Source organism: Homalodisca vitripennis, unplaced genomic scaffold (genome assembly GCF_021130785.1).
Source record: "Homalodisca vitripennis isolate AUS2020 unplaced genomic scaffold, UT_GWSS_2.1 ScUCBcl_235;HRSCAF=1729, whole genome shotgun sequence".
Lineage (NCBI taxonomy): Eukaryota > Metazoa > Arthropoda > Insecta > Hemiptera > Cicadellidae > Homalodisca > Homalodisca vitripennis.
In genome coordinates, this window is record NW_025776366.1 from 75,283 (window position 1) to 87,456 (window position 12,174).

At 31.3% G+C, this 12,174-nt stretch overlaps 1 protein-coding gene across 1 annotated transcript; it reads left to right on the forward strand.

Moving 5' to 3' along the window:
- The first annotated feature begins 8,683 nt into the window (after positions 1 to 8,683).
- LOC124370501 lies at positions 8,684 to 11,579 on the forward strand. Its single transcript, XM_046828797.1, has 3 exons — positions 8,684 to 8,774; positions 9,876 to 9,907; positions 10,953 to 11,579. The coding sequence occupies exons 1-3, from the start codon at positions 8,684 to 8,686 to the stop codon at positions 11,577 to 11,579; spliced, it is 750 nt and encodes a 249-aa protein (XP_046684753.1).
- The last annotated feature ends 595 nt before the right edge of the window (positions 11,580 to 12,174 follow it).

The window sequence follows — 12,174 nt, forward strand, 5'->3', positions numbered from 1 at the left end:
TGCATATATTTATTACTCATTTTTTGTTGTTATCATTGATACATTTATTATTATTGTTATGGATTGTTATAGATTTATTTATTATCTTTCGTTAACTTATAAGTTAAAAGTTATAGATTATATAAGTTACAGGCAATAGCATGTAAGTAAATTTTTTTTATGTTATCACATAATTTAAAACTATATATAAAGTGAAGTGAGTGAAGAACATTCCCACAGTTAATTGTTTATATGTAATAACTTCTTTATTGTAAATGGTCAATACTGTTATAAAGCATGCAAATAAAATAAAATAAAATAAATGATCACCGGGGGGTGGAGGCTGTCTCTCTAGCAGTTAGATAATTTGGTCAGCTATTTTTTTTTTTGGTCTTTTATGAATGTAAAATTGTTTCTTCTTTCATAACCACAATCCTATAGTTTGTATAGAATGGATGCGTCGCGAGGAGGGAGATGTATTATTTGTATATTCTAAAAACCAAAAGATCAACACAAGCCAAAATTGACCTCGTCAAAATTAAAATCCCCATTTTTTTTATTTAAGGTGCCTAATATATTTTAATTTCTAAAAAGAAACTTAAGTTATAATTTTTATTTCGTTACAAATAATCTAATAGTGTAGTGACGTGTTAAATAGTTGACCTTATCACTAAATATATGTATCTGAAGGACACATTTCCATGTAACAGGTACTTGTTGGATTTGTAGCTTTGTAATGAGTAAGACAAAACTGCGTAAATATTAAACTTTACCTGTTTTGTGTTAGCTAACGATCATTTTGTTGTTTTCGCACGTCATAAGGATGACTATTTGGAACTAAAGTAAGCCTGAAATTCAAAATTACTAGGGATTCATTACATATTTTCAAGTTGTGCTATTGGTCCTTGATACTAAAAGTAACTAACGAAGAAGAATTAACAAACACAGGTTAAAGCGCGTTAGGGGACCTTTGTGGTCTTTGAACTTACATGAAGGCTAAGATAATTACATATCTTAAGCGAAGCATAAGAAAATGCGCAGTGGATACGCCTACATTATTGAGAATGGAAGAACAAATCTCTTAGAATCTTTAGCTCAATTCTATTATGGCTTTAACAGTCCCAATTAACAATGGCGCTCCAGCATGAAGTTATGTGTTAATTAATGAGCGTATCGCACCTCTTGGAGTAACTACGCCTAGCGAGTCTACACAACCGATAGAGAACCAGACATTCTTAACCAAGGATGTTGTGTCTTCTCCGGACATGGCGTGTTGGCACACTAAACTTGGGTTAGTATATAAACCGAACATCTCCCTGACCAAACCAGACCTCCTCTTCTCCACCATCATGTACATCAAGGTAAGTGAGCCGCAGCGTATTTTATACACGTGTAAAACAAAATTTTAAATAATGTTGCTAATTTCAAAGGCGTTAAATCATTAATTAATCTGTCATAAACGATAATAATAAAAAATTGTTTTAAAAATATCATTGTATATTTATACTCAATTTGTGGATTTTTTTTAATGTAAATTTAAACTGAGGATAAAACCTGAATGTATAGTAAAATAATTAATGATAACTATAGGGTAATCACAAATTTTAAATACAAGAGCATGATTTGTAGTGATGAAATATTTATATTGTATATAATAATGAGTAGCTAAATATTTTTAAGTTATGAATGTGAATGACGAAGGCATGTTTTTTATGTATAAAGATTATAAGAAAATTGGCTTTTAAAGAGCCCAACATGAAAAAATATCGGTTACATATAATTTATTTAAAAGCTTCTGAATCATTTCAGAATATTCCCCATGACATGAGCACTTCTGTGGATAACTCATTCGATGTTCCCCAGCTTTTGCAATGAGGGACGTACTTAACGAGTAGGAGACACTTTTTCACTTGAAGAGGGTTTAAGAAAATTGGATAATTATTATTCTAGTCATAAATTACTCAAATTGTGTATAATTTACAAATATTTCCAATAATAATAATTTTTAAGTAGTTTTACCAGTAGTGTAATTTTAAAAATACATTTCATTGCTTTTCAGCTTGAAGTAGCTAAACATAGATTAGGTCGTGAGTATTTTAAAATTTTGTTGATGGAATTGTATAGATAAATTATGCAGATATATCAATTGTTCCAAATATTTAATTGATGACTTTTACGCGTATACAAATTACGTATATGTACTAACAATTTACGTATACCGCTACATTAAATATGAAAAAAGAGTCTTATAAATAATGCCTTTCTAATTAGTTTATGTTAAAATTACAGTTGTAACTTAAATTTTTTTTTTTTTTTTTATTATATTTATTAATAAAATTAAACAGATTTCTATTAAATTCTTTACCTACAATATCTGTATTTTCTAACAGATTTATGAAATAATGAAATTAATACAAAGTTTTAATAATGCAAAGGAAAACCTTCTTGTGAATTGAGGATAAAAAATTCTACAAAGCATTACAACTAACAATATTACACTTGGTATTTTCCATAAACTATAACCAGTTTACCAAAACGATAAATAATATTATACTACAAAGACTAAAATAAAGGCAATTTGACATACGGTTGATTAACAAATTATTCCTGCTGTTTATGTGAAAGATGTAAATATATTTGTGCTGAAGAAATTTAATGCATGTATTTCTTTGAAATATTAATTTTACAATGTTTAGATTATATTTGTATTTGCTGCTCTTGCTGCTGTGGACGTATATGGGAGCCACAGTCATTACCATGGACCCATCGCCATCCCACATGTCCTCCACAACGGCTATCTAGCAGACACCCATGAAGTAGCAGCAGCCAAGAGCGCTCATCTTGCTGCTCTGGCTACAGAGTGGCTACGGTCGCGGGTATGGAGGAGGCTACGGTTATGGTGGAGGCTATGGATATGACCAGGATGAAGTATACAGTGGCTCTTATGGTGGATACCAAAGCCATGGAGATTTCAGATACCAAGGACCCATAGCTGTACCTCATGTACTCCATGACGGACACATCGCAGACACTCACGAGGTTGCTGCTGCCAAGGCTGAACATCTCGCCGCCGTAGCCAAGGCCAAGGCTCATGCAGGATACGGACAAGACTACAGCGGACGTTATGCCGGAGGATATGGCGGGCATTCAGGAGCGTATCAGGGATACTCCCATCATGTCGCTCCTTACCACGGACCTCTCGCCAAGCCTGTCGTGCTCAAGTCTGGATACCTGGCAGACACTCACGAGGTCGCTGCCGCCAAACATCACCATCTTGAGGCCCTCCACAAGGCCAGTTACTATGGTCATCACGATTATCATTATTGATTCTCTTTTATGAAATTGTCCTTAATGAAGTAAAACAAATTTCATTGTTTATGGTTTGACATTGTTTTAACACACCCTTTTTATAATACAGTAATTATAACTAGCAAATATTATTTATTTATATATAGTATTGCATCAGGAATAACACTACATATAAAACAATTTAAAACGAAGTTTTTGGAAATAATTCAATCGTTTAAATTTATTTACTCAAAAACCTTACATTGTATCTTAGAAATTAGATTTTTCACTTTCCATTATATGTGCTAAAATCAGTTAAAAATATTGAATATTACGTCTATATAGAACTATATGAATGGTAGAAAATCGTCAAAGGTTTATATAAATTTCAAATACTTGTAAAATGTCTTTGTCAATAAATAAAAACCGTCTTCTTGTGAAACTTCTCTTATGCAATTTAGAAAAAGGTTTACAGTAAATCAGTAGAACATTTGTTTTAATTGTGGAACCAAAAATATAACCGAAACACACAGACATACAAGTATACATGAAGCAGGTAATTTTGTGCTAAAGACTTAGTCGGATTATTTTATATTCTAACCTATGTTGTTAGTAAAATTAATATATTAAATCTAAATACAATGTTATAGCTGTATTTTTAGTGGCTCAATTACAATAAAAATAAATAACATCTTATAAGCTTAGAGAATGTCAACAGTATATAATTACTTACTGAGGCTATGAATTACTTATATTTGTGTTTTGTGTTAAAGACCCACAATATATAAAATAAACAAATTTATATGAAGGATGTACAGTTAAGTATTATACTTTGTTGGCTATATCGTCGTGTACAAATATAACTACAAATATTGAAGCCTAATAAGGTGTCACTACTGTGTTTGAAATATGTGAATGTTGCAATAAATGGATTTATTAATGCATGATAATTGTATGTTAGTACAACATGATAATTATTATTAATTATGTTACTATGTGTTGAAATGAATTAGTACTTGAACCATTGAAAGAAACTTTTCATTTGTGTTTTCTTTGCAAAAGTATCCTAGCTACCTTGTTTTATTGGCTGTAATCGATTAATTCCTTCATGTGGTCTCGACCGAAACACAACTAACTGTATTTGAAAAACCCTGTAATTTCTTGAACACTGCTAAAAATTTTAACAAATCGTACACCTTAAAATCGAGTTGTCACAAAATAATGCCATTGTTGGCCGCGATAAGTATCCCACCTATTGTGATATGAAAGCCCTTTTATGGGTGTTATTGAGAACAGTCAGTGTAAACTGATTACGTGGCTTACTATCTGTGGATATTTAAAAAAGTTTTACTCGTTTGACAATAAAAAATGTTTGCAACGAAAATTCCAGAAATTACACTAAGAGGAAGGTAAACTGGAGTTAATGTCTCCATTCACATTGATTCAACCCTTCCCATCATAGCTACATGACCTGTTAAAAGCCTTAGTGCAAACATACTGTACACGGATTAGTCCACACAAACTACGTTATCGCTTCTGAGTGGTGATTCAGATTAGTTTTCATAATACGATTATGTATTATAACATAAATAATAGTATACATTGTATTTACATTTAGACAACACACAGTTTGTTTAACTCCAGTTTTCCAATATGTTGTCCATCAATGAGTTGTTGAAAGGCATTATTTAGTCGATTGTGAGTCCACCGGCGAAATACACTCGTACAGTGGATTAAATTATTCCCCAAATATAAGGGTGCAAACAAATGTTTTACAACTATTTTGTTGGAAATGCATTTTTCACCAGTCGACTCTGTAAACTAGGCGTGTTTTTATATCTTTACATTGTGCATGCGGCAGATTGACGGGTAAATTTCAATAAAACCGTGATATCTGTCAAACATAATGCAAAGCTTTGTCAGTATTTTACTTTATCTTTACTTTACATGTGATCATTATTCAAATATTACGTGACATTTAAAACCAAGAAGAATAGTTTGGTTGTTTATCAAGGGTACGCATAGTTCTGTTATGTGTACTTGAGACAAAGCGTTAGGACAGAATTTTTAATAAGATTATGTGATATTTTACAACCAAAACGTTCGTACATCTGGTATTTTGTGATCTCATAATCGTATTTTTCGGATATACAACCTTATTTTATGGTATATTTTTGACCATTAAACTCTCAGTTTTAGTGATAACATGAATTTTGTGATTCAGTCCATATGAAAGACAAAATATGTTAATAAAAATCAATACAGATTAAATATTCATCACCTGCCAATATTTATCTTAACGAGACATTACTCGGCGAGTCATTCATTGGAGTCATTCCTCATCAGTTTACTCAGGAAGATAGAGTTTGTAGTATATTTTTTTTATAATTTCGTTTCTGTTTCACTCAATTCATAAAAGGCCGTCAGGTGGACACCTGATCCCGAAAGGGTAACCGATCTCTGTGTTACTGGAAATGAGTCTCAGATGTTAAAAATGCTGCACTTTAGTAATCGTAATGTTATTGTGGTAAACCTACTACTGTTTAAATTGAATCTCTATAAAATAAGTAAGTATATATATATATATATATATATATATATATATATATATATATATATATATATATATATATATATATTCCCTACTCAATTCTCAAAAGGTAGTATAACTCGTACAATTATATACCATTCACAATAACTTATTCATTATTTACCCTTTTCCTTAATGTTTAATATGTCAGTATTTATGACAAATATCCGTAATCAAGCATTTGTTCGCGAAAATATGAATTTTAGTACTATCTTATTATTTAATAAATATTTCTTTGTGTTCATGTAATGCTGAAAATTAAATCAATAATGCACTATCTTATATGGCCCTTTGCAACTATAATAAACAAATGTTTTATTTACAAATGTTCGTTGCTACATACAAACTATTGCCAATCTATAACATTAACAGTTGAGAGTCAGTTTATAACTGTCGAGTTTTTACTGTTATCAACTAAAATATGAATGATTGTATTTTAATCTAAAAGAATATAATAAGTCCGAAAGATCAGGATTTATTTATTCCAATAATATTTTAGTTATTTTTTTGTTAAAATTGTATATTTAATTCTATAAGGTAATATTATACTGAATAAAAGCTTAAGAAAATTTTGTGTAATTAATTTATTCATATTTTATTATCAAATACCGTATGGACTTCAACAGATAATAAAAAGGATTGGACCCCTATCAGTTGCTCTTTTTTAAAGGGAAAAATTAATGCCAGAACATCGCTTAAGCGTTAGGTTTCTGCAACCGATTTTTGGTTTCGACTGTGGCCTTTATGTTAAATTCCATGCAGATAGAAAAAGTATACATCTTATTTTTATTCACCCTATGGGAAAATTGGACGAAAATGTATTTCTACACAAAAACTTAGGAAATTTTTTAAGGGGGGCCAATATCAATTTCAGAGGATAAAATGTAAAATGTTTACAATAGTTACACAAGTTATACATTTCTTGTAAGAAAATTGAACTTTTCAATAAAAATATTTAACTCTTTATAGCCATTTTATAAATATGTTCTTTAAAAATTCGTATCCTTTTTCCGATCGGGGCTTGACCATAATCGTTTTCCGAAAGCTTTTATATTTATTTCTTACCACTCTTTTTGGACTAACAAAAACTTATATTTGTTCTGAATGTTACAACAGAAATCTATTGCACCACATACATAGTATAAACGCAGGTAGTTTTCTGTATATACTATATACAGTACATAAAGTATATACTACACACTGTATATAAAGTATATAGTATATATTGTATATACTAATGGTTTTACCCTTTCAGAAAGTAAGAGATTTGTGTTCAGAGTACTAATATGGCCGCTACGAGTTTATTAAACTTACAAAAGCGGTACTAAATTTGCCAAGTTTTTAGGTTCCATGGAACTACTGCAGTATATCTCCCACATTTCACAATGTGCCACAGGGTAACGTCTTATCTCAAGCAATGTACCATGTCATATCATAAAGGCAACATTCTACATTATTCATGGGATCCAAGCGTTTGTATCATGTTTTATGACGGTCTTATTCCAGGAGAAAAGAGCGATTAACTTTATTTATAGCTTAATTTTAGTTTGATATAAAACTCTAAGGAATGATGATATTGCGTATCAATATATACGGATTCAATAGAAACATAATTATTTATCGTTATATGGTTTTAAAGAACTCATTATTTTGTACAACATTCTTCTACTTTATATCGAGTCCTATGTATAGATCAGAGAGCGAGTAAAGACTAACCTATTTTTACAGAATTAGTAAAATTTTGAAATATGTTGGAATTGGTTATTACCATGTACCTTTATGGTTCAGCTCTTTCAGATACAATCACAATAACTATTTTGATTTTATTTACGTTTTTTTTAAATATTTGCCTTTACTTAAATACGTCATATAAATACTTATATTAGTATCTTATTATTATAGTTACAGCCACCACATAAACAAAAGCAAATCCATTACTATCAGTGTATAAATTAAATTTAGTTCGTAAAATTTATATGAGATTTGCACAAATTTAATGAAATTACAACCGAATTGATTCATACACGGAAAAAGTATGTGGTGAATGTTAAAGAATTATATACTTGATTTTGAGATACTTTTAATAACTTAATCTTAGTCAGGGTGTAAATATCACGTTAAGCAATTTCTGATAAAAAAAACAAATCGCTTTCCTTTGGGGAATAATGAACCCTAGTCAAGTCAAGTCTTTATTCTAAAGGACACAACAAAGAATATCATACCTAATACATTGGTATGATACATTGCAACATCATCGCAAGTACTGATATCTTATTATGAAGTATAAACGCCGTATTATCATGAATTAGTCTCTTCCCTTAACAATCTGTCTCTTACCGATTTATGTAGTTTTTAACATAGGAAATTCTAAATTTATTGTAATTATATATAATATTAAATATATTCATTTATATTTGTAAACAATAAAACTAAGAATATTGTTAGGGATACGAATCACGATATTTTACATCTGAGGACTGAATACTGTTCAAATAATTGCGTTAAACTGCATTTAACAGTTGATTCATTCGAAAAAGCTCTTATTATAGTATCTAATTCTCCATTGAACTGATGGTTTATGGTTCTGTCTTTACCTTTCCAACTTCCAATTTTAGTGCTGAACTGTATTGAGTACATTATTACAGTTCATTTGTAGATTTAATTTTTGTAATGTGTTAGATAGAAGTATGAATATTTTTACATGTACTATCTAAAATACTGGACTTAAAAACAAACAGGGCCCGAATTTTAGATGATAAATACTTATAATTAGAAACAAATAATTAAAGCTGATAAAGAGTACGGACCAATTAATGACGTATAGTTATGACCCGCTGGAGTGCTAGTGGGTCAGGAGTGACACAAAAGAACCTGACCGGAACGGGGAAACAGGAGTTACAGCTGCTAATGATCACCGGTGCGTGACGGCTTGATTCTCCAGCAGTTAGCTAATCTGGTCAGCTATTTTGTTGTAGGTTTTCTTACCAAGTTTAAATATATATATATATATATATATATATATATATATATATATTTCATAAGCACAATCCTTTTGTTTGTACATAATGGATACCTCACAAGAAGGGAGCTGTATTTTTTGTATATTCTAAAAACCAAAAGTGCATTAAATTTTACAAAGAACACAATCCAAAATTGAACTCGTCAAAGTTTAGAGCCTATATGTTTAATTTTAACGGCGTAATATGTTTTAATTTATAAAAAGAAACTTAATTTCAAATCTTCTAGTTTTTGAACGTACTATTACAATGCATGAAGATAGGCATGTATATAAGGATTGTTCTAATGGTGTAGTATCGTTTTGAATATTTGGCCTAATTAAAAGACATGTTTATCTGAGAAAAATGTCCACATAATAAGTATCTTTTGGATTCTTATATCTATAATGAGCAAGACAAAACTGAGGGAATCTTGGCCTTTCACTGGCTTGTATTAGCCAAGGATCGTTTTGCCGTCTTTCGCACTTGATACAGATGGCAAGTTGGCACTCAGTAAGGCTATAACTCAAAATTACAATAGACTCACATTTTTTAAAGTGCTGCTATAGGCTCCTGAGACAACCTAAGAAGAAGAAGAAGAAAATAACACAGGGTAAAACGCGTTAGGAGAAAAACGATAGTGGTCCTTAACGTACACGAAGGCGAGCACAATGACAGGAAACTTGACACTAAAATAACACTGATGATCATGAAACTTGAATAAAACACAGTTTATATGCTTACATTACCGTACTGAGAGTGAAAAAACTATTGTCTGATATATTTTGCTCCATTTTACTGTATGACTTTAACAGTTCCAAATAAGAGTGGCAATTCAGTATAAAGTGATGTGTTAATTAATTATCGTACTACACCTCTCATAGCAACCACGTAAAGCGGGTTTACACAACTGATAGTGAACCAGACATTCTCAACCAAGGATGTGTCCTCACCGGACATGGCGTGATGGCACACTAAGCTTGAGTTAGTATATAAACCGAACATCTCCCTGACCAAACCAGACCTCCTCTTCACCACCATCATGTACATCAAGGTAAGTGAGCCGCAGCGTATACTGTACATTGTGAAAAACTGGATTTTACATAACGTTGCTAATTTCAAAAGCATTAAAACATTAGTTATTCTTTGATAATTGGTAAATATGAAACATTGTTTTGAACCAATTATTGTATTTATACTTGATTAGCGTAGTTGCTACGTTCGTATGAATATTAAAAACAAAGTATAGAAACTTAATGTATAGTAAAATAATGAATGATAACTATAGGGTGATCAGAAAAATATAAAGAACAAGAGCATGATTTGAAGTTATGTGAATATTTATATTTAATACAAAAATTAGTAGCTAAATACTTTTATTTTATATATTTGAGTGACGAAGGCATGTTTGTAAAGGTATAAAGATCATGATAAATTTGCTTTCGAAGAGCCCACAATGAGATATATAGATATATGGTTACCTTTAATTTGATCGTTTAATGCTGAATAAATTATTCAGAATCTTTTGGTTTTAAAAAACAATTTAATAAAGTATTGAACATGTGGGGTACGCCACATGACCTTAAACACTTTCCAAATGACAACCCATTATATTCTATGTTTCCCAGCTTTTGCATTGAGTAACGTACTTTAACACAGGTATACAATTTTCCTATTGAAGAGTGGTTGAAAATAACTAAATATTTTAGTGGTTGAATATTTTAGGTATTAATTGCTAGGATTATACAATATGAATGATATTTTTAATTAGTTTTAATTAGATTTACCAGTCATCAAATTTTTCTACAAGGCATTCAGACTTAGTATTTGACAGCATTACACTAGGTATTTGACGTAAATTATAAAAAGTTTACAAAAACTATCAATTATACTATACTGAAAATTTTAAAGTATAAAATATTTTACATATGAAAACATTACAACTTATTTATAATTTTAACAACAAATGTTAAAGATAAAAACAGTATATTTGTGGTGAGTAAATTTAAAGTTAATCTAAACAAATTATTTTATGTTTATAAAGAAAGATAAACGAATTGCGTGATTCCGTTTTATATACTAATTTTAAAATGTATTAGACTTTCCTCGTCTTTGCTGCTCTTGCTGCTGTGAACGTGTATGGGAGCCACAGTCATTACGATGGACCCATCGCCATCCCACATGTCCTCCACAACGGCTATCTAGCAGACACACATGAAGTAGCAGCAGCCAAGAGCGCTCATCTTGCTGCTCTGGCTACAGAGCCTCGAGGTCAGGCGTATGGAGGAGGCTACGGTTATGGAGGCTATGGATATAACCAGGATGAAATATACAGTGGCTCTTATGGAGGACACCATGGTCATGGAGATTTCAGATACCAAGGACCCATAGCTGTACCTCATTTACTCCATGACGGACACATCGCCGACACTCACGAGGTTGCTGCTGCCAAGGCTGAGCATTTCGCCGCCGTAGCCAAGGCCAAGGCTCATGCAGGATACGGACAAGACTACAGCGGACGTTATGCCGGAGGATATGGCGGGCATTCAGGAGCGTATCAGGGATACTCCCATCATGTGGCTCCTTACCACGGACCTCTCGCCGAGCCTGTCGTGCTCAAGTCTGGATACCTGGCAGACACTCACGAGGTCGCTGCCGCCAAACATCACCATCTTGAGGCCCTCCACAAGGCCAGTAACTATGGTCATCACGATTATCATTATTGATTCTCTGTTATGAAATTGTCCTTAATGAAGTAAAACAAAATGCATTGTTTATGGTATGACATTGTTTTAACACAACCTTTTTAGAATACAGTAATAATAAATAGCAAATATTATTTATTTCTATATATTATTGCATCAGGAATAACAATACATATAAAACAATTTAAAACGAAGTTTTTCGAAATACCTCAATCGTTTTGCTTTATTTACTGAAAAACCTTACATTATATCGTAGAAACTAGATTTTTCACTGTCCTGTATATGTGCAGAAAGCAATGAAAAATATTGAATTTTACGTTTATCTAGAACTATATGAATGGTAGAAAATCGTTAAAGGTTTATATAAATTTGAAATACTTGAACAAATTCTTTGTAAATAAATACAAATCGTCTTGTTATGAAACTTCTATTATGCAATTTAGGAAAAGGTTTAGAGTAAATCAGGAGAACTTTAATTTAAATTATGGGACCTAATATTTAACCAAAACACACACAGACATACAAATATGTGTGAAGCAGTTAATTGTGTGCTAAAGGCTCAGTCCGATTGTTTTATTCTCTAGCCTATGCTATTAGTAAAATTAATATAGTAAAT